Source organism: Sander vitreus, chromosome 7 (assembly GCF_031162955.1).
Source record: "Sander vitreus isolate 19-12246 chromosome 7, sanVit1, whole genome shotgun sequence".
Classification (NCBI taxonomy): domain Eukaryota; kingdom Metazoa; phylum Chordata; class Actinopteri; order Perciformes; family Percidae; genus Sander; species Sander vitreus.
This window is the reverse complement of record NC_135861.1, coordinates 15,556,506-15,575,261: the sequence shown is the minus strand read 5'-3', so window position 1 is coordinate 15,575,261 and position 18,756 is coordinate 15,556,506. Positions and strand designations below refer to the sequence as shown.

Here is an 18,756-nt window from a genome sequence, read left to right as displayed (position 1 = left end):
CGCTGTGTTTCCGCACGGATGATTATTACGGTTACACAATGGGCTGACTGACGGCGCAGAATACAAAATGAGGGAAGAGAGCGAAAATAGTGAGGGGCAAAGAGAAGACACAGGCGTAGAAAACGGCGGAAGGTTTGGGATAATTTTAAGCTGCAAAAAACCCCGAAAACTCTGGACAGTGTGTCATGGAACAAACAAGTTACACAAGGTAACATTAACGTCTGCATGCAGTCTCTCGTCCAGCGTTTTACACAACTACAGCATGCTACTCTGCAAATAGCAATTTTTTTTAGAAAACAAGCTAAATCGAAAGCTGCTGGTAAACTTAGCTGCTGGCGGAGACAAAGCAGCCCCTTTCTCTTAACCAGCGCCACCTGCACATTAATATCCACGAGAATGACGTCATCGGACCGTGCAGATGATGCCTGCATTCTTCATTCTTTCTAAACTTGACTCAGATCAGCCTTCGGTACAGTATAGTTGAATAGCATCCGCATCCCCCCGCCCCCGACAAAAAAGAAATAAAGAAGTGTGCCGGACATCATCATGTATGGGCTTTAAATAATAAAGGTTTATTTTAAAGTATATCAGCCAATGTAGGCCTACCATAATTAGTTAATGATAGTATATATGTACATACATACTGTATATATAAATACGGGCTCAACATTAACAGTTGCCCTTGGCAACCAAATTGTGACAAGTGGCAACCTAATCATCACCCCTGTTTGCCCTGTGGCAACCACATTATTGTAGCCCACTTTTCTTGTACTGTATTTTCATTACAATAAATAAATCATCATTGATGGCATTCGAGCATGTGTTGCAGATGTTTAAATTTGCATTCTGATTTGTTTACTACGTACCCGCTGTCAGACATAGGCTAATTGTTTTTGTCGTAATTTTCCATCTCTGTCTGCACTATTTTTTCCCCAAAAAAGGACACAGTGAATACGTTCTTCAAACCATACTGGACATTTAGTTTTGTGTGGTCTAACTAATAGAACTCCTACCTGATGTCATCACTGGTCTCATCTCTACGTGATGCCTCATTCACTCCTTGCCGGTGCTCTTCTCCACTAAGCCATATTGTCAAACAAACATTATGTAATTGATTTTCCATGTTAGTTTTTCCATATTAATAATATAAAGAAATGAAGCGGTAGGTATCAAGTCGCTTCCCCTACACTTACTTAATGTTAGACCTACCTGTTGCCTTCCCCTGTCTTTCCTGATCCACCATCCTTACACCTGAATGAAATGGTTAAATATAGCAGCCTAAAGTCAATTCTTAAAACAAAACAGACCTTTAAAAAGAAAGAAAGAGAGAGAGAGAGAGAGAGAGAGAGAATGTAACCTGCGATATTATGAATCCTACTATGACCACGCCAAGACCCGCCCTTCAATAGCCCAGATCTTGGCGTGGCCATAGTAGGGAGCACCCCCCTCCCTCTTCTATGTCAACATTCTATGATGGAATCTTATGAGACAGGGTGCCTGTTAGTCCTCTTCAATGTTATATAACATTGAGGAAATACAGAAATGATTTAGAAACGCACAAAAGCATCTACATATTGTTACGTTTTAGACAGAATTGAACCCAAATGCAGACAACACAGAGCCGGAGAAGATTTAACAGGTTTATTACAATGTTCAATGTTCCAGGTTTTCAGAAAAGGGGAAAACAAGTCCAGGTCTACAGAGGGGTACAGTTCCAAGGGTTCTGAGCAGGAATAGTACCGTACAGTCCAAGTGTCCGTGTCAAATCCTTTGTGAGGTCCAGTTGCGGCGGGCAGGATAGGTGGGTGGCAGAAGTGACGCGCAGGCAGGAGCCAGGTTCCAATATAGTGGTCGTCTTGACAATGATCTGACAATGAGTGGCAAGTTTGACCGGGTATTTAAAGCTGAGGTGATTATGGTGAATGAGCTGCAGCTGGAACCCTGACTCCCGCACACCAGACTTCACTCCTGCAATTAAGAACAGACAGAGGGGAGGGGGAGAGCAGAGACAGAAAGCTACCTAGCAGCAGCAGCAGCAGCAGCAGCGGGCCTAACACGTATAGAAAATACACATACATATATTTTTTTTTCATCACCATGGCTTTGGCGCCCCCCCCATGGTGCTGCGCCCCTATGCGCCGCATATAGCGCATACCCACTTTTGCGCCACTGCCCTGCTGTAAGCTTTGTACAGTCACATGAACCTGGGCTTAGTGAACAGCTTGCAGTGTAAAAAAGCAAAAGGCATGAAAGGGAAGGGGGAGCGAAAAAGATTTACATTTAGACCACCAAAATGTACTTTGGCCACCTAATTTAGGAGCAGGATGGCCCATGCCACCAGTGCTTAAAAACATTAGTGTCTATTCCTGTTATCGTTTAAAACTCAAACAGCTGATCTGCACAAAGATTAAAGTACAACTACACACACAGAAAGTGTATCTGGGTTCACAAGACAGTGTTGCTAACATTTACACTTTGTAACTCCTCTTGAGAATTGTTGTCTTAGTAACCATTTTAGTTTCAACCTATTTGGGGTCGTTTGTATGGTGGTTTATTGTCTGTGTTATCCCGTCTTGTGTGTGTTATGTGTCATTTCTACTAACCTGACTGCATAATACATTTCCCAGCAGAGACCGTTAAGATGAATGATTGAATGGTGGATTGGTTCACCATACCTAGAGATTGGCATGGTTTTATTTCAGTTAGCCTAATAGCTGGTTTGATTTGCATTGAGAGATGATCTTATGGAAAGTACCCCATGCCAATCTCTAGGTATGATAAAGGGTATGTGATGATGTGGGGCTATTTTAATTCCAAAGGCCAAGGGAACTTTATCAGGATGCATAGTATCCTGGATCCATGAAATAACTGGCCTTTAAAAATAAAAATCTACCTGCCTCTATGGGGATTTAACATAGGGGTGTACTTACTTATGCCCCCTGTATTTTAAGGAAGAACATTTATTTATTTACGATACATTATTCATTCACAAAGAAAATTGGTGTCCTTAAAGGTTGGATTTTTCCTCATATTTTTAATTAAGGCATTAAGATCCATTTCCAAAAGATGATTTTTTTATTCCTCTTTTTAGTCAACCTTAGCATGTGTTCATAAACTTATGAGTGCCACTGTATTACCTGAACTTTATGCCTAATTTTTGCTCATGTGTCTTTCAATAGTGGTCAGCTGGCCTTGGCTCACAGTAAAGCAAACCTTGGTGCTGGTAGCGGCAACAGAGTGATATTTTTTAAGTGAAGAGAGTAGTTTTACTGATTAACATGCAAATGTAAACAAGCATCAAGCGCAGTGTTCAGGCGGGAAGAGCCTCCTACACCTGTCACCTCTTGCTACACTGCTCCGCCTCAAGTTTACAAACTGTGGGTGCAGCCCTGAACGTCTTTTCCAATACGAGATTCAGTTTTATTTTTAGTGCAGATGAGAGCTGGCTTTGTGAGCAGTAAAGTCAACCTGTGCAGTATTGATAAAGCTAAGCGCCTCTTTTGCCCCTCTGTCATTCAATGAGTTTTTGGTTCTCCCCAGAGTAAATATGGTTGGTCGGAGCAGCTTTCACTCTGCCACCAACCGTCTGTAATCAATTACTATTCTGCGGGACAAACTCCCCCATCGGCTAATTCCAGGAGGACTGCTCCATGAGCTACTCTTGAGACTTGTACCCTCGTTGACTAATTTCTGTCAGCATTCATAGTTGAATATATAAAACTGTAGCTGCAGCCCAACATTCTGTTACCACATTACTTTAAAGTCTTAATCTTTAACTTCCTCATCTGTAATTGTCCCCTAGTGCATAACAGGTTTTCCTCTTTCACTTAACTGAGCAGCTGACACTATATAACCTCCCTAAATGCAAGCAAAGCTGGCCTTTCCACTTTTAGTAAATCTCTGAGACATTAATCTTTTTACCAAGATGAATTTTTCTGACATTGGAGCTTACAATTATCTTAGTTAGGGTTATTTGAGGGAAAGACGTGCACACTGCCAGCACCCAGATATCTCTGTAGCAGAGTTCTTTTTTTGGCAGTTAATTGTAGTGCTTTTGCAACTCTGTCTTAACAGGTCGACTAGGAATAGGACTAGGAATAATATGTGGGAGATGTTATTTACTCGGGTAGCTGTTCTTTGCTCTGGTGCTGAGTCTTTTTCTTCTGTTAGGTTTGGCCGGAGACCAAATTGAATATGCTATTGTCCCCCTGCTGCCACATTGAGGTCATTTCATTGAAATAGGCTGCTGTTCGCTCCGTGGAGAATTCACTTCCTTTGCATCTGCTGGAAGGGAATGCTCACACTTTCTGACATGGATGAAGAGGAAGAGCGAGAGGAGATGCTGCCACACAGCAGTTAAACTTTCATAGGCTTAGAGACACACTTTTATGTCTGATGGCAGGTTACACTTCAGCAAACCCACTCTCCCAAACTGTCATATGTTACACACAATCCAGCTTGCCTGTCTTTGCATTAGCACAGGCGTCCAGCCGTTAAAAGTACGTAAGAACATTATTCTGTGTAGATCACCTGTTAAGTCCCACCTTGAGTTTTACCCTCACTGGATGTAATCACAAAGGTGTGAGCCTGTAATCCTGCTGTTTCATCTCGTCATTAAGCCCTAACGCTGATATTATTAATTCACTGTGTCAGTTTATGCTTACACTTTCTACTGGGGATATTTTATTTATGCAGCTCTACATCAGTTCTCTGACTTTAAATTATTAATGTTGAATGCAATTAATGTGTGTGTGCAGAGGGTGAAACACTTTCTGTGTCTCTTGATTTGTTTATCAGCACATCACCTCATCAGGTCTTTCTCTGTAACACTGACAAAAAAATAAATTATCTGTGTCTGTGCTGGCAGGTTCCCATTTTAACACCAGGGAACAGGAGATAGTTTGCCATCTTCCCATCATTTGTGACATTTGTGACCCTGTGTAAAGACAAAATGTGAAAGTCACTATTTTTCACTGCCTTCCACTACATGGTACGGCTCTCCTCGACTCAACTCACTTTTTTGGTACCAGTACTTTTCTCTTTTCGTTTTCCACTGCCGATATTACCCCCTCAGTGTAGGCACAGGATTCTCAGCTGATCGCCATAGCGACACCTGTGAAACTGCTGTTCCATCATATTCAACACGACACTCGCTTGTCACTCACTCAATCCTTTCCCTTTCATCGGCAACCAAACAGAGGAACGTCTGCACTTTGTCAATTGTACACCGTAGTGTGCGCCGTAGTTTTGCGGGCTGCCATTTTTTTTTAATCGGGGGCGAAATTGCACTGTTGACGGTAGATTGGCTATTTAAAAATAGTATGTGCAGGATGTCCCGTGTGCTAGTGACGATTATCTTTGACCAGTCGGTGGTCTGCAGTGTTTTAACTCCACCTTCTAGTATCGGCTCAGCTCGCTTGGAACTTCGACCAAGGTGGTACCAAAAAAAACAACAGGCTCGAGTCAAGCTGTTCAATGCAGTGGAAAAACAGCATTTGTCTTGTCACCCACGCCCCCCCGCCCCTTGTTTTGAAGTGGCTGTGAGAGCGACAGTGGCGCGTATGTGGTATTAATTAAATGAGTGTAATTGGACTCCATGAAATGTTTTCCTCAGGCTTGCTCATCCTCAGCACAATGAGAAGAGGTGGAGAAGAAGAGCTGAAACTGTGCGATCACTGACTGTTAATCAAATCTGAGCTTATCCGAAGCGGGGAATTCACACGGTTGCCGGGGGAAGATAGTGGGGGTGGGGTGAGGTACTAGAGCAGTAGATTTAGTTTTTGAGTGACAGCGTGATGTGCCGTCTCAAAGCTCTGAGCTCACTTCTTCCTCTTCTGTCCTTTTTCCCCCCCTTCTTTTCTGGTTCTGTTCTAGTTTGGGAGAACAGAGGTGATAGACAACACGCTAAACCCAGACTTTGTCAGGAAGTACATCCTGGACTACTTCTTTGAGGAGAAGCAGACCCTGCGCTTTGACGTGTGAGTTATTCTGTTTAATCCAGTCCTCTTAGGACATGCTCTGAGGGGTGTGTGTTTCAGATGTGCTGACCTCTTCTAACCCATTCTTCTAAATTATTTCTTTTGTTTCCACCACAAGCTTAGCATCTTCTCCGTCATTCACTCTCCCTCTTCCCCCATTTATCTCTTCATCCCCTCTCCCACTTTCCTGTCTCTCATCTTCTCTCGTCGCTCCCTTGTCACCAGCTCGGCTCTCTCCTGAGGAATTATTCATCGGTGCAGTGTCTCAGTAGTCATTCGTTGAACGGAGATTGGTATAAGGATGATAAATATTTTATATAAATTTGTATCCTCAATCTCTCTGCTGACAAGCAAAGCAAATGTCTGAAACCAAGTCCCATAAAACTCACTAAGACCCCTTTCCTCCCCTCTTTCACATATAGCTGACTTCCTCCTTTAGAAAAGGCCATACTAGCGAGAGGGTCAGGAAGGTGCGGTTTCATTTTGAGATCTCCCTGAACAGAGTCAGGATAATTTTTTTCCACTCTCCCCTCTCCTCAAGGAGAACAGATATGCTTCCAAAAATGTGTCTTTGTTTTTTTCCTCCCTTCAAGCATGAAGTCCCCAGTGGACTTCAGTGATATATCCAGGACTGAGCTGCAGGTCTCTGAGGATTTTTAGACACTTAATGAATTCATTTGGCATGCTATCATGATTCGACTCTGGAACAGGAAAGGAGGGAGTGCATCCCATCACAATTAGTGTTACTCATTTACATCTTTCTTTTATCACAGAGGTGGGAGCCAGGGCCAGGGTTTAATTACTTTTACATTAAGTTTGACTAGCAAATGCTGGAAATTTTCTCTGCATTGTTAGATTGTTTCAATATGATTCCCCAGGCATACTACGGAAATTACATTCATAAACTATAGAACGACTTCCTTTAATTTTTTTCGTCGGTCGTTCCCTTTTGCTCCCTCAATGACCCAGGTGTGTGATTGACAGACAGAACATGTCAACACTGCAGCCAGTATTCTGTTATTAGAGTCATTAGTAATGTGTAAAGTCTTATGATGGTCTGCTCACATCTTTGCCCCTGTATTTGTTGTCTCTTTGTGATTTCAGGTATGACATTGATTCTAAAAGTCCAGATCTGGCAAAGCATGTAAGTTTTTTTTTAAGGTTCAGGAGTTCTACTTTATATTTTATCCTGAAATTAGTTTGAATTGTTATTAGTGCATGTCCCATATATATAGGTTTTATGCAAACCAAAGTTAGTGGCATTTAAATGCTCAAATATATTTTTGGAATAATGAGTGACTTACGCTTCATCTGCCAACATATTTGTATTTCTTTACCTTCTGTCCACCTGCTTCGGTTTGTAAATGAGGTATTTTATTCCTCAAGAGCTAAGATAATTTTCACATACATCTGGTATACTCATTACTTCATAAAATGAGATATGAAGCATTGCAGATCATTATCAAAGCTTTTCAACACATTTCCCTGTGTGATCTGTAATGTTGTTTGCAATTTATATTTTCAATTCCAAGATAGCACACAGTTTTTCAAAACAATATACATTTATACATAGTGTCTAAAAAGGACAGCACTTTATTCTAGAACATGCATTCAACAACTCAGTGAGGTGAATTTATGTTGGTGTCATCATTTATGATGAAAGCTTTGATAAATAAACTACTCATTCTATACAGACACATAAAGAATATATTTGCAGCACTTGGTTTGCATACTACCAACATTGTTCATCATTAATTATGCTTCTGTCACTGATGCTTTTATTGTTGTGTTTTTGTGCTGCATGGTCTGGAAACAACCTGTTGTTTGTATGAAACTCTCTCTGCCTTTGTTGCTTTCCATGTCTTGTGCTCTTTCACTTTCCTTTTCTCTTCCTGTGTGACTCTTTATCCTCTGCTGTTCCCACTCTGCCTATCTGCTCTTTCACATATCCACTTTTGCTCTTCTTTCTTGCACTTGGTTGATGACAGTCTGGTATTTGAGTCGTGTGCCTTCTGTTCCATGATATGCTCTGTTGTGTCACTGCTGCTGCCTGGTCTCTCTCTCTTTCTCTCTACCTTTCCTCCTTCTCCACCCTGGAAGCCTACCGACTTAAACGTACGTGTCTGCCTCAGATGTCCTAATTCATAACCGTACAATGCTTATAACGATGCTTAACCCCTCACTGACTCTCCTTGTTACCCCCCGTGATCCACCTGAATGCCCCCATCCGTCTCTCTCCATCCCACTTTATGCTCCCCCCCCCCCACATGGCAGGACTTCCTGGGACAGATCTACTGTACACTGGGAGAGATTGTGGGCTCACCTGCCAGTCGCCTGGAGAAACCTCTCGGGTGAGTGTTTAATTTACTGTGTGTCTGTATCGTGTGGCAAGAATAAGAGCCACTCAGAGACAGGAAGAGGTTTTTGCTTTACTTATCCATTTTACATTTGCAAACATGAGTTTTCAGATATTATCAGATAATATAAACTCAGTGCCAATTCTCAGCCCATTCAAATGTGACATGCTTCTCATGCTGGATTTCAGACGTTGCAGCAAAGATGAGGCGGTGATGAATATGTCTGCCTTCAAGAGCCATCTGTATCATACATTACACTGCAAGATTAGACCCATGTGCTTGGATGGGAATGGGTAATTGAACATGACCGGGGGCTTCCTCAATGCAATTACTGTCATTAGGGAGGCGATATAGCACGGAGAGCGGATTGAAGTCAGCGTGTGACACATGGCACTATCAACTTCGCTTCAATGTGAATTGGGAAATATGAAGCCCTAAAGCCATTAGCACCCACACACCTATGCGTAGCTCTTTGAGTTATGTGTGTCTTTTTGCAAGTGAGAAGAATAGTTTGAAAAACTACAAAGCTTGTGTTTGTGTGTGAGACTGTGAAATGCAGCCTGTATGCCTCTATGTGAAGTATGAGGCGGTGCTAGCCCTTGCAGTGGGGGGTTTGTCTGAATAACAGGGCTTTGGTGTCGACCATGAACTCTGCCAGGGAGTGGTGGCGGTGGATTACAGCGCTCTGTGCCCTTCAGTGCTGAATAAGAGGATGAGCAGGATCAAGAGACAGTGTTTGCTAGTATGCTATAAACTAGGCTTTACACCCCACATGAGAGACAGGAGCCCCAGGCAGACATGATGGACAAAAGTATTGATTTTGCAGCTTCAGCGGGGCTCCTTGATAATCGCTGAGACTCTGCACTGATGCAACATCCAATTTTGCTGCAGCAGAGGGTGATGATGATGATATGGTTGTGGTTACAGACGGCAGTTTACAAACTGAAGAAATTATCCCTTTTGAAAACATTCATTAACTGCCCTAACAACTTTTATGTCAGGGAGTAGCACTTTAGAAAAACAGGAAAAGTATAGGTTTCTTTTGATTTTATGTACCTGATGACATTCTTTTTAAGGGTATAGCTGTATTTAGCCCTGTCCTGTTTGAATAGCTAAACGGCATCCATAGGTAATGGAGTTTTCCTTGCCTCCTGTGATAGACGATAGCTCAGAAAGTTGTTTAATGGCTGTGTGCTCCATTTCCTTGTCATGTGTCCTGATGTGACAGTGCCTTTCTGGACCGGAGCTTTAAGGGAACGGCTCCAGCAGGGACTGAGAAAATCTGTTAGCCATGCTTAAACAAGCTCTCCCAAGGCACACTGCATCCAATGACCTGCTTAAGAAGCACATCAGCAGCCCTTTCCCTATTTTCCACACTTTATCTCTTATTTATTCTCACTCCTTCCATCTACCAGATTTTTTTTTCAAGGCTGACCCCCTTTCGCCTCATTGTTTTTTCTATTTATTTTTCTTCCTCCAAACCTCTCCCTCTCTCTCAATCTGCCTTAATGTTGCTCCCTCCTCAGCACACTCACAAAAATGTGTACTAATGTAATGTGTACTCTACTTTTTACATATTACTGACTTATCCTAGTCTTACGGTAATGTTAACAATAACTGCTACATACCTCCCAAACCCAAAAATGAACCCAGTCATAATTCTAACTTTGACCTCAAAGTAAAGTCTTAGCCTTTCTGTCTGTTTTTTATTTTTACCTTGACCAAACTTTTGTGCCCAGATGGGTGGTCCACACACATCAGAGTGTGTACCCACAATGTGACAAATAGTTAGCTTAAACCCTGTTTCCTACAAAATGCAGTTATAGAGTATGCTCCAAATTTACAAGTACATTTAGAAAAAAATGGAATTACTATTGTGCATGTTTGTAGGTGTTTTTCTTAAACACCTGGAGTGTTTAGGGATATTTTAGCCCAGGGATCTTCAATAGGGGTCCTCAGAGGCAATGCAAACTATTGTTTATTTTTTGAGTTTATTTTCAAAAATGAAAAAGTCTTAACATGAATCCAACATATTATTAGCAAATATAAATCCCCACTGCTTACTGGCCAATAGGTAAAGTAGTCACTAAGGCCATCCACAGATACAGTTAATCCTAGGGTTCACTGTGCCACATGTATGTTTAACATTAAAACATGATTTATAAAATCATGGCAACAATTATTAGGCTATTTGAATAGCTTAGTATTCTATGCAACAAAAGGTATGTATAAAGGCTTTAGGCTGCCCTACACGTTATTGTAGGCCCAGTTCAATATGCAACTTCATTTTATACAATATATGTAGTAGGGGGTCCCTGCTTCATCTCTCTTTCCGTTAAGGCCTTTATTGACAGATTGCAGATACAGTCATGAAAGTACGGCAAGAGAGAGTGACAGAGAGAGAGAGAGAGAGAGAGAGAGAGAGAGAGAGGGATGACACACATTACAAGTCCACGACAAAAGAAGGGAGACAACACATAGTTACGGATCAAATTAAAACCAATTTATTTAACCCATATTAAATATTACTATCAAACAGGATAAAACGTAACATAAAAATGTATTTCAGTAGTGTAGTGAGTGCATGCGTGAAGGTGAGTGTGCAGAAAACAAAACAGAACCCAAAAGACAAACCAAAAACAAACCCTGCTGGCTGTGAGGACTGAGAGAGCTGTTGAGCTTCAGCCATCTTAAATTGGAAACAGAAGGCAATCAAACAGAGTGGATTCAGGTGTGGCCTGCCACACCTTGCCACTCGGACTGCCTCCTAAACACCTGCAGTAAAAAAATACCCAAGAGCCACCCACAGAGTGGGAGGGCTCATCACATATGCCAATGCAAATTAGTTGGATATGAATGTAAGTTTGAGAAAACTAGATTGAATATCATATTGACTTCCTTTTAATCTGTGTAGTCTTACCTTGAAATGAACCATAACCACTTCCTATATACTCATACTCTTTCTCTTTCACGTAAGCAGAAACATAACCTGCTACTCACGCTTGGCTCAATAATTTACTTCAATCATTCCTGAATATGTATGTACACATGGGGACAAACGTAGCGTTCTGCCTTTTGCTTTAGAACAAATTTCCTCAGATTATTAATAGTATTTGTCTTGGGGAAAATAACTGGTCAGATCAGATATATGGCTTTCCCCACATGCCTTTATTTAGACAGAAATGAAGCACTGAACTGATGCAGTGGTACAGATCCTTTCTGCTTATGATCTGGTTTTAATGAGGAGCATGTTTAATTTTTTTTTGTAGCTGAGGAAATGCAAAGCTTCATGATTGACTGATACAGGCGAATGTCATCTTTTACAGAAAAGCGTGTTAGCTGCTCTCATGGCTGTTATTATGTGTATAGCATGTGGGAGGGAATCATACTATGGTTGTATAGGTAACGTGATAATAGAGTTCATTGTACAAATGGCAGTAACCTTTTCTGTTGGTCTGGTAAATTATACCACACTAGAGCATATGAATGCAGCACAACATTAACATGTTCAACCCATTAGCCTACTGTAACTGTGACCTCCTGCTGTATGCTTGAAGCAGGAAATGAACCGTATGCAAATCTACAATGACTGTCGTAGGTGTGCTGGCTGCACCCATGGGAGCCCATGGAGGAAAGGGATTCGTAGATATATAGAAAATAACATAAAACATGTCATGCTGAATTAAATAGATTGAATCAATTGAATAAATTGATCTGAACATATTCCACCTGTGGGAAGCAAACCATCTTTAAAAGGAATAATCTTGTCTTTCAGTTGTCTCTACAACACTCCATAGTGGCAACTGAGCAGGGAGTTCAGCAAAATGTACACACATGCAAGATACAGTAAGCACCTTCTAGTGCACTTCATGTGACTTTTAGCTCATGTAAGAGGTCAGCTGCTGTCTCTAGTTGCAGTTACGAGGAAAGATATAAAAGCTCCATCCATACAATAAACTAAAAGGTATTTTCTGTAGTCTGATACAATAAGTCTACAAAAACTATATTAACTACAAATGACTCTATTTGTAAGAAGATGTTTTGAAATAAAAGGCATGCTCTGCTAGAATGTACCCTGGATGTGGAACACCAGTGGAAGTTTGATGTAATTTGGATTTTATGCCATGTGTTCTGTTATCAGTGTGACAGTACGTTACTGTGTTTTCTATATGCCTTCACCATAAACTGTTAAACTGTGTCTTTATAGCTCCACAGAGCCTGCACTACAGTGGCACACTGAATGCAAAACTTCAAAGTCAAAGGCCAAGCAGAAATTAGATTTAAATAAGCTCAGGGGTGGAATTCAAAAATGAAATGATAAAAACAGACAGGATGAAAGTGCAGTTAAACTGATACATTTTCTCTTGGATTTTTACTAGTTTTGATTTGATTTTTTTTTTATTAAAGCAGAGCCAATATTTGATCAAAATCACAAGAAGCTTGATTTGATAAACATCTTTCTGTTTTTCTTTTTAAATCACAGTTTTCTCTGGTTTAGGAATTTACGGCTTAATATGTGCAGTGGCCAATGTGTCACAGGCTGTGTGTCCAACCTGCTTTTGATGATAATAATTATATCTATTTTAAATAATCACTATCAAGAAATCTATTCGTTCTGCCACCAAACCACCAACATTAAAACAGCAACAGAAAATCTTGAGAGAAAAGTAAAACAAAAGTCATCTCACACTGTTGGTGCAGAACGGAGCCCCAAATGGCTCCAAGGTCTGTCACATTCAGCTGTGTGAAGAGGCCTCTTATATTAAATATATATATATATATATATATATATATGTAAAGTCAATCAACTCTGTGACTTTTCAAGATTAATTTTTGATTGACACATTGCCCGGTGCACATGTTAAATGATAACTGCTCACATCAGTGCAGATGATGAATGATAAACAGTGAACGAAGTGATGAATGATAATGTTTTTATAATGAAGCTTGGTTGTGCTTTAATCATATCACCCATGTTTTTATTGACTGATTTCTCTTCCTACCAAAACAAGTCAGAATATGAGACATCTAAAAAACTGTTGTCAGCTCTGAAACACAATATTGCATATAATTAAATCATTGTTGTTATTTTAGTACAGACTTGAATTATTCTATTATACTCCCTCAAGCTCTCATCTTTGTGTTCCCACTGAGGACTAGACATAATTTCAACAGTGAATCTGTGCTCATATATCTCTAACTATTCTTTTTGCTCCCTATATTTGAGTTTAAGACTAGGTATTGAATACAGCAACAGCAGTATAATGTAATGCAATCTAACAACAACAATGCAATAAATACTACGTCTATGAAACCTACAGTGTTTCTTATTTGTTGACACTGAGTCAGAGGTGTTGATTCAACTCTGTGGTTATTCTATGAGCAGTGGTTTCTGCTGTTTTGTCAGATTGTGTTTTACAAGTGCATTATATTTCATACTGTAGTAAGTTGCACTGTGCTGTTCTCATTTGTAGTTGTCGCACTCAAAAAAATGATTTTAATTGTAGTTAATTGTGCTAAAAATCCTCACTTTGTCATCAGTACTGTGATGAAAAAGTGGAACAATATTATCACTGAAAGATTCTTCTTACAGGATGTCAGAGAAACATTTCACTGAAACTATGAAGTTTGCTCCGTTCGCTGAGCCCTGCCTCTCTTAGTTACTGTTACTATGCAACAGTAACTTGCGCCTTTCCATTGGCGCATGGCACATATACAGTTCAATTAATAATGGTGGCAGATTTACAATTTAAAGTCATTGTAATTTCTTAAACAATGGACCTTGATCTCAATCAGAGGTAGCCAAAAGCAGCATCTAATTTTTAGCCGACGACTGCCGGCTAAAATAACAACTTACAAATCTTATCAGCTGTAGCGTGTTTGGCTGCTTAGTTAAGATACTTTTTATTTTTTTTATTTTCAAACGATATTTTTTTGCGAAGGGCTTTAGGGTGAGGACTATCTGGTGTTTGACAAATGCAACGCTGTCTCAGCTAGCAGTGGCTGGAGTTGCTGGAGCGTAAATGTCCCCAAATCCAATAAAGAGCAGAACAGTCATTAGTCCCCCTAGTAATGTCCCCCTAAACTCAAAAGGCATCCAGCACCAAACCTCTGCTGGTTGTGATTGAGGCATTTTTTTTAACATAACGTGTAACCCCACAAACTAATATTGCGAGTTAATCATATGCTAACTCTCTGTCTTATATAATGCTCGGTTAATACTATCAGTTAGTAAGACCGACATTCTAATAAATGCAGAAATGGTAGAGCAGACACACTAACAAAAAGACACCACCATCCAGTATCAGTCTTACTACAGCCCAATGCACATCGCTCCATCATCAGAACAGAAATCCAAAGCTTGACCAGCCTGCCATGCCTAGTTACTATTGCTAAGCTATGATTGTACAGTCTCTGCTTGGGGGAGGGGTTTAGCAAGCGATCACATAGGACCTTATAGTACTGAGATAAAATAAAGTTTCTAAGATACATCTTTTTAGACTGGCTGACTGACTCGAGGCTATGCAGCGGCAGTTCCTCTGAGATGGAAAAATAATGCTGCAGGTTTAAATAATGACTGAGAGAAGTTCATGTTTTGGTGAAACTAAAAATCCTTAATCTAAGTACTCTTGAAACGCCTGTTTAGCCCTGTGTTTTCCTGTATTACTTACCTGGGAGGTGAAGTGTTTTACTGCCTACTGAGGTAGAACAAAATTATTTACCTAACAGTTTTAGTCTCATTTTATCCTGATATCTTCTTTCCTGTTCCTTTTTTCCAGTTCCTATTATTTTCTCTGATCAACATACTTTTAGTGTTTCTTGTTTTTTATTAAGTCTGTCTGCCTATTGTCTAGCTTAGTGTTAAAACAAAGCAATTTACTTTGGTCACTGTGAGTGAGACCTTAAGTTTAGTGCCAGCCCAAGCTGGCTCCAGCAGTGTTCACACCTCATTTAACAAAGGACCGTTTTTCAATAGTTTGAGCAGACGATATAGGTCTATGCAGTTCTACTCAGATAGTCTTGTGAGTGAATGTCTTCTCAGCTTTTGTTATTCTGTTACTTCCTGTAACCTTGTATAAAACCTTGACCAGAAAATTCTGGTCAAAGAGAATCCTACAGCTTCTTGTGAGCTTCTGTCTCCGCTGCGCAGTAAATAAAACTCATCTGAACAAGCCACTGAATTGGACCTGAGAGAACTTTTTTCTTCACACAGAGCATTCTCTGCCTCAGGACATCACAAACAATTAGAACATTCTGCTGCCTTGCTAAATGCCAATTTTAGCTTCAAGGCTGAACACTAACAAGGGTCCCTCTCTAACAATGTGTCTATTTCTGCTTGGGTGAAGAAAACCCCAACCGTGCTGATTCTACAAGAACCTTTTTTGTCCGGTGAAACAGGGATTTGTTAGGTACCATTCTGTTTCCATAAGAGGCAAAAAGCCTCCTCCCTCAGCAGCACAGCTCATTTTAAGTTAATTCACCTGGCCTTCTCACTCTGACATTAAGGTGAATTGCTGTGTTTATGTTTATGACTCTTCAAGGACTTTGGCATCACACAAATCTAAAAATTCCCACATCTTTTCCGTCATAAAAAAGAAACAGTTCATTTAATGTTGTTAAAGGTCTTTGTTTTTAAAGCTCTGTGGATAATAAGGTTATACCTAGATTTTTGCCCTCACTAATAATGGAGGCCTCAAGTGCAAGGGCAGCAGAGGTTGTTACTCTTCGGATAAACTTAGCTGATTTGTTTTGTACTTAGAGCAGACAGTGTTAATTTCTCTCATGTCTACAGGCAGCCATCTGATGTAAAGGTGAGAAAGCACCTCGAGAGCCTCTAAACGAGGGCTCTGCTGCCCCAGTTTAACACTCCCATGTTGTTAATCTATTCAGCAGCCGAAAACGATCTGTCGGCAAGCAGATTGCAATGGAGGTCAGGGCGACCCGGTGTAACATGGTATGAATTCCATTACTTGCCGCCCAGCACCAGGTGAGGGGGCCAAAGGTAGCGTGGCCTTGCGACACAGCAGGCATATGGGAGACGAGAATCAGCTGTGCTTTAATGTCAAGCAGCCAGAGGGGGGAGTAGGATAAAGTGTGACTTACATCAAATGTGTAATACCACATTAACAAAGAGAATTGGGCATCTCTTTTGGCCTCTGATAGAGAGGGATGTTCTGTTCTTGCCAGTGGAAATTGAAATGGCCTTGTTATGTCCTCTAGAGAAGGTTTTTCTTGTTGGCAGAAGAGAGCACAAAGGAGGAAGTGAACTCGCTGTCATGCCTTTGAGTAGTTTTTGTTGAGAGAGAGAGAGAGATACTTTCTGATTGACAACTACTCCTAATCCTCTCTTTCTCTGACAAAACAAGCAGTTGTTAGCTTGCAGGTGGTTTATTTGTTTAGAATCACAATAAATCAAAATTACATAATCAAAATGTCAACGGTCTCATTACATCAATACTACAATGGAGTGCAATCGAAATGTAATCATATTTAGTGTTCATAACTACATAAGAGCAAATAGAATTCCCATAAATAACAGGATTATTTTCATTCATTGAGGTTGTGATAATACTCATTATGCATCAGTGGGAGACCAGAGGTATCCAGTGAAAAGCAGCCAAAAGAAGAAAAAGGATGGCTTGTTGGTGAAAATGTGGTTTCATTCTTTACGCCTCGCAAACACATTCTTGGTTGTTTTGTATATCCATTTGACATTTTCTGTACCACATTTTTCTGCCCTATTTACTTGCTTTGTGCTCATACTAACAAAGCTTCAAAGAGTTTAGCACAGGTTGCCTAAAGCTACCTGCTAACACAAACACCAGCTTCTCTTGCAGCACCAGCAGGTCGCAGCTCTCTTTTTCCTATCTAAGAACTGCAATTAGGTATTGTGGTGTCCTTTTGAATTAGCCAGTGCACTTTTCATCCTCTTTTTTAATCCTGGTGAGGTGAGGGATTATGGATGCTTATCGGTGTATAAAGATCAAGCGCATTAGGGGTATAATCCCATTTGAACCCACACAGAGTTTTGGCAACCTTGTCTAATTCTGTTCAACTATGATCTGGCCACTGCCACAAATGTTTACAGTGGCACAAAGCCAGATTATCTGTTTCTCCTTTATCTCCTTTGGTCTTTGACTCAAATCAGTTTGTTCATTTACTCTCATCCCCTTGTGAACCAGAGATATTCATTGGATTCACTAACCATTTCAATCTCACTGAAGCCATTGTTTCGTGCAGTTAAAATGATTCTTGTTACAAATTGCAAAGTAACAATCTTCTTAGCTTGATAACACTGCAGTCATTATTTTGGTAGAAAAAGATGTGGACCCACCCTGCAACAGCTGCAGTGTGAAAAAAACACATTTTTGGGTTCATATTGTTGGGTAGATAACCCTCCCCCACTCTCATATGCATGACACGTTGCAGCGTTGTTAAATATCAAGACCATTCCTCATCCTAATGACCTAATGTGAACAGCATCAACAATTGCTTCCGTCTCCCTCTTTGGACTTTAATCTCACCAACCTCCATCCACCCCACCTCCGCACTGATAGGTAATGGAGAATACAGGCATTGTGAATCACCATTTTTTACGACAGCAACTGCCTCTAGATGGAAAATTATAGAGGCCATACATTGAGACTGAACATCCATAATATAATTTGTCGTGCGCAATGATCTTTGTTTTTTAGAGGAATACATGACTCCAATATGTTTTCCCATGGAAAAGAGATATTCTCATTGGTATTCTGCAGAACAGCAGTATCAGAAACTTTGGCCAAGTGATTGTAGTGATGCTGAAATATGCTGCTTGATCTCTTTCCATTCAGTTGATCAAGCAGGGCATCTGTCAAGACAGATGTGGCTAACTCTGTTTCAGTGTGAGCTAAGAGCATGACAGCACTTCTTCCTTTCATTTATTTCTTTGCAATGAAAGCCACTCTGTTTCAATGCCCGGTTTCATTTCTGTCTCTACTTGTTTGTTTTCTTCATTACGTTTTGTTTGATCCTCTGGGTTGCTGTTGAATGGGAGGTAGCCTCACTGACATTATGCTAATCTGACTGTAAATATTAGGTCCACTGAGATTTTCAGGCAACACCAATACACATCATGGACTGGCATTGGATTGGTCAGGACCATATGGCATGCTGTTTGTTCAGTACCAAGAGAAGCCTGTAAGTGACTGTATTAATTATGCAGAATTGTGAATGGTGTTAAGTATCATAGCTACTTAGCATTGGGTTGGTGCAGGCACTACTCACCTGCATTGCTCAGATGCTGGAAGCCTTAAAGCCTTTATTATATCACATTATTCATTCACTGGAAGCACAGAAGCCATGGACGATAAAAGTCCGTCATCAGTCTTCTCTGAACAAGACCACCTTATCAAAATTCTGTTTACCTGACTGCACCTCAC

The 18,756-nt window shown here is 40.5% G+C and overlaps 1 protein-coding gene across 1 annotated transcript in view; it reads left to right on the top strand.

Moving 5' to 3' along the window:
• The window catches only part of cpne5a (copine Va), a 73,075-nt gene that overhangs the window by 15,882 nt on the left and 38,437 nt on the right, over window positions 1–18,756 (top strand). The window contains exons 4-6 of the mRNA XM_078253951.1: window positions 5,875–5,978; window positions 7,083–7,122; window positions 8,253–8,329. Coding sequence (XP_078110077.1) covers window positions 5,875–5,978; window positions 7,083–7,122; window positions 8,253–8,329 — 221 coding nt within the window. The remainder of the gene's footprint in view (window positions 1–5,874; window positions 5,979–7,082; window positions 7,123–8,252; window positions 8,330–18,756) is intronic.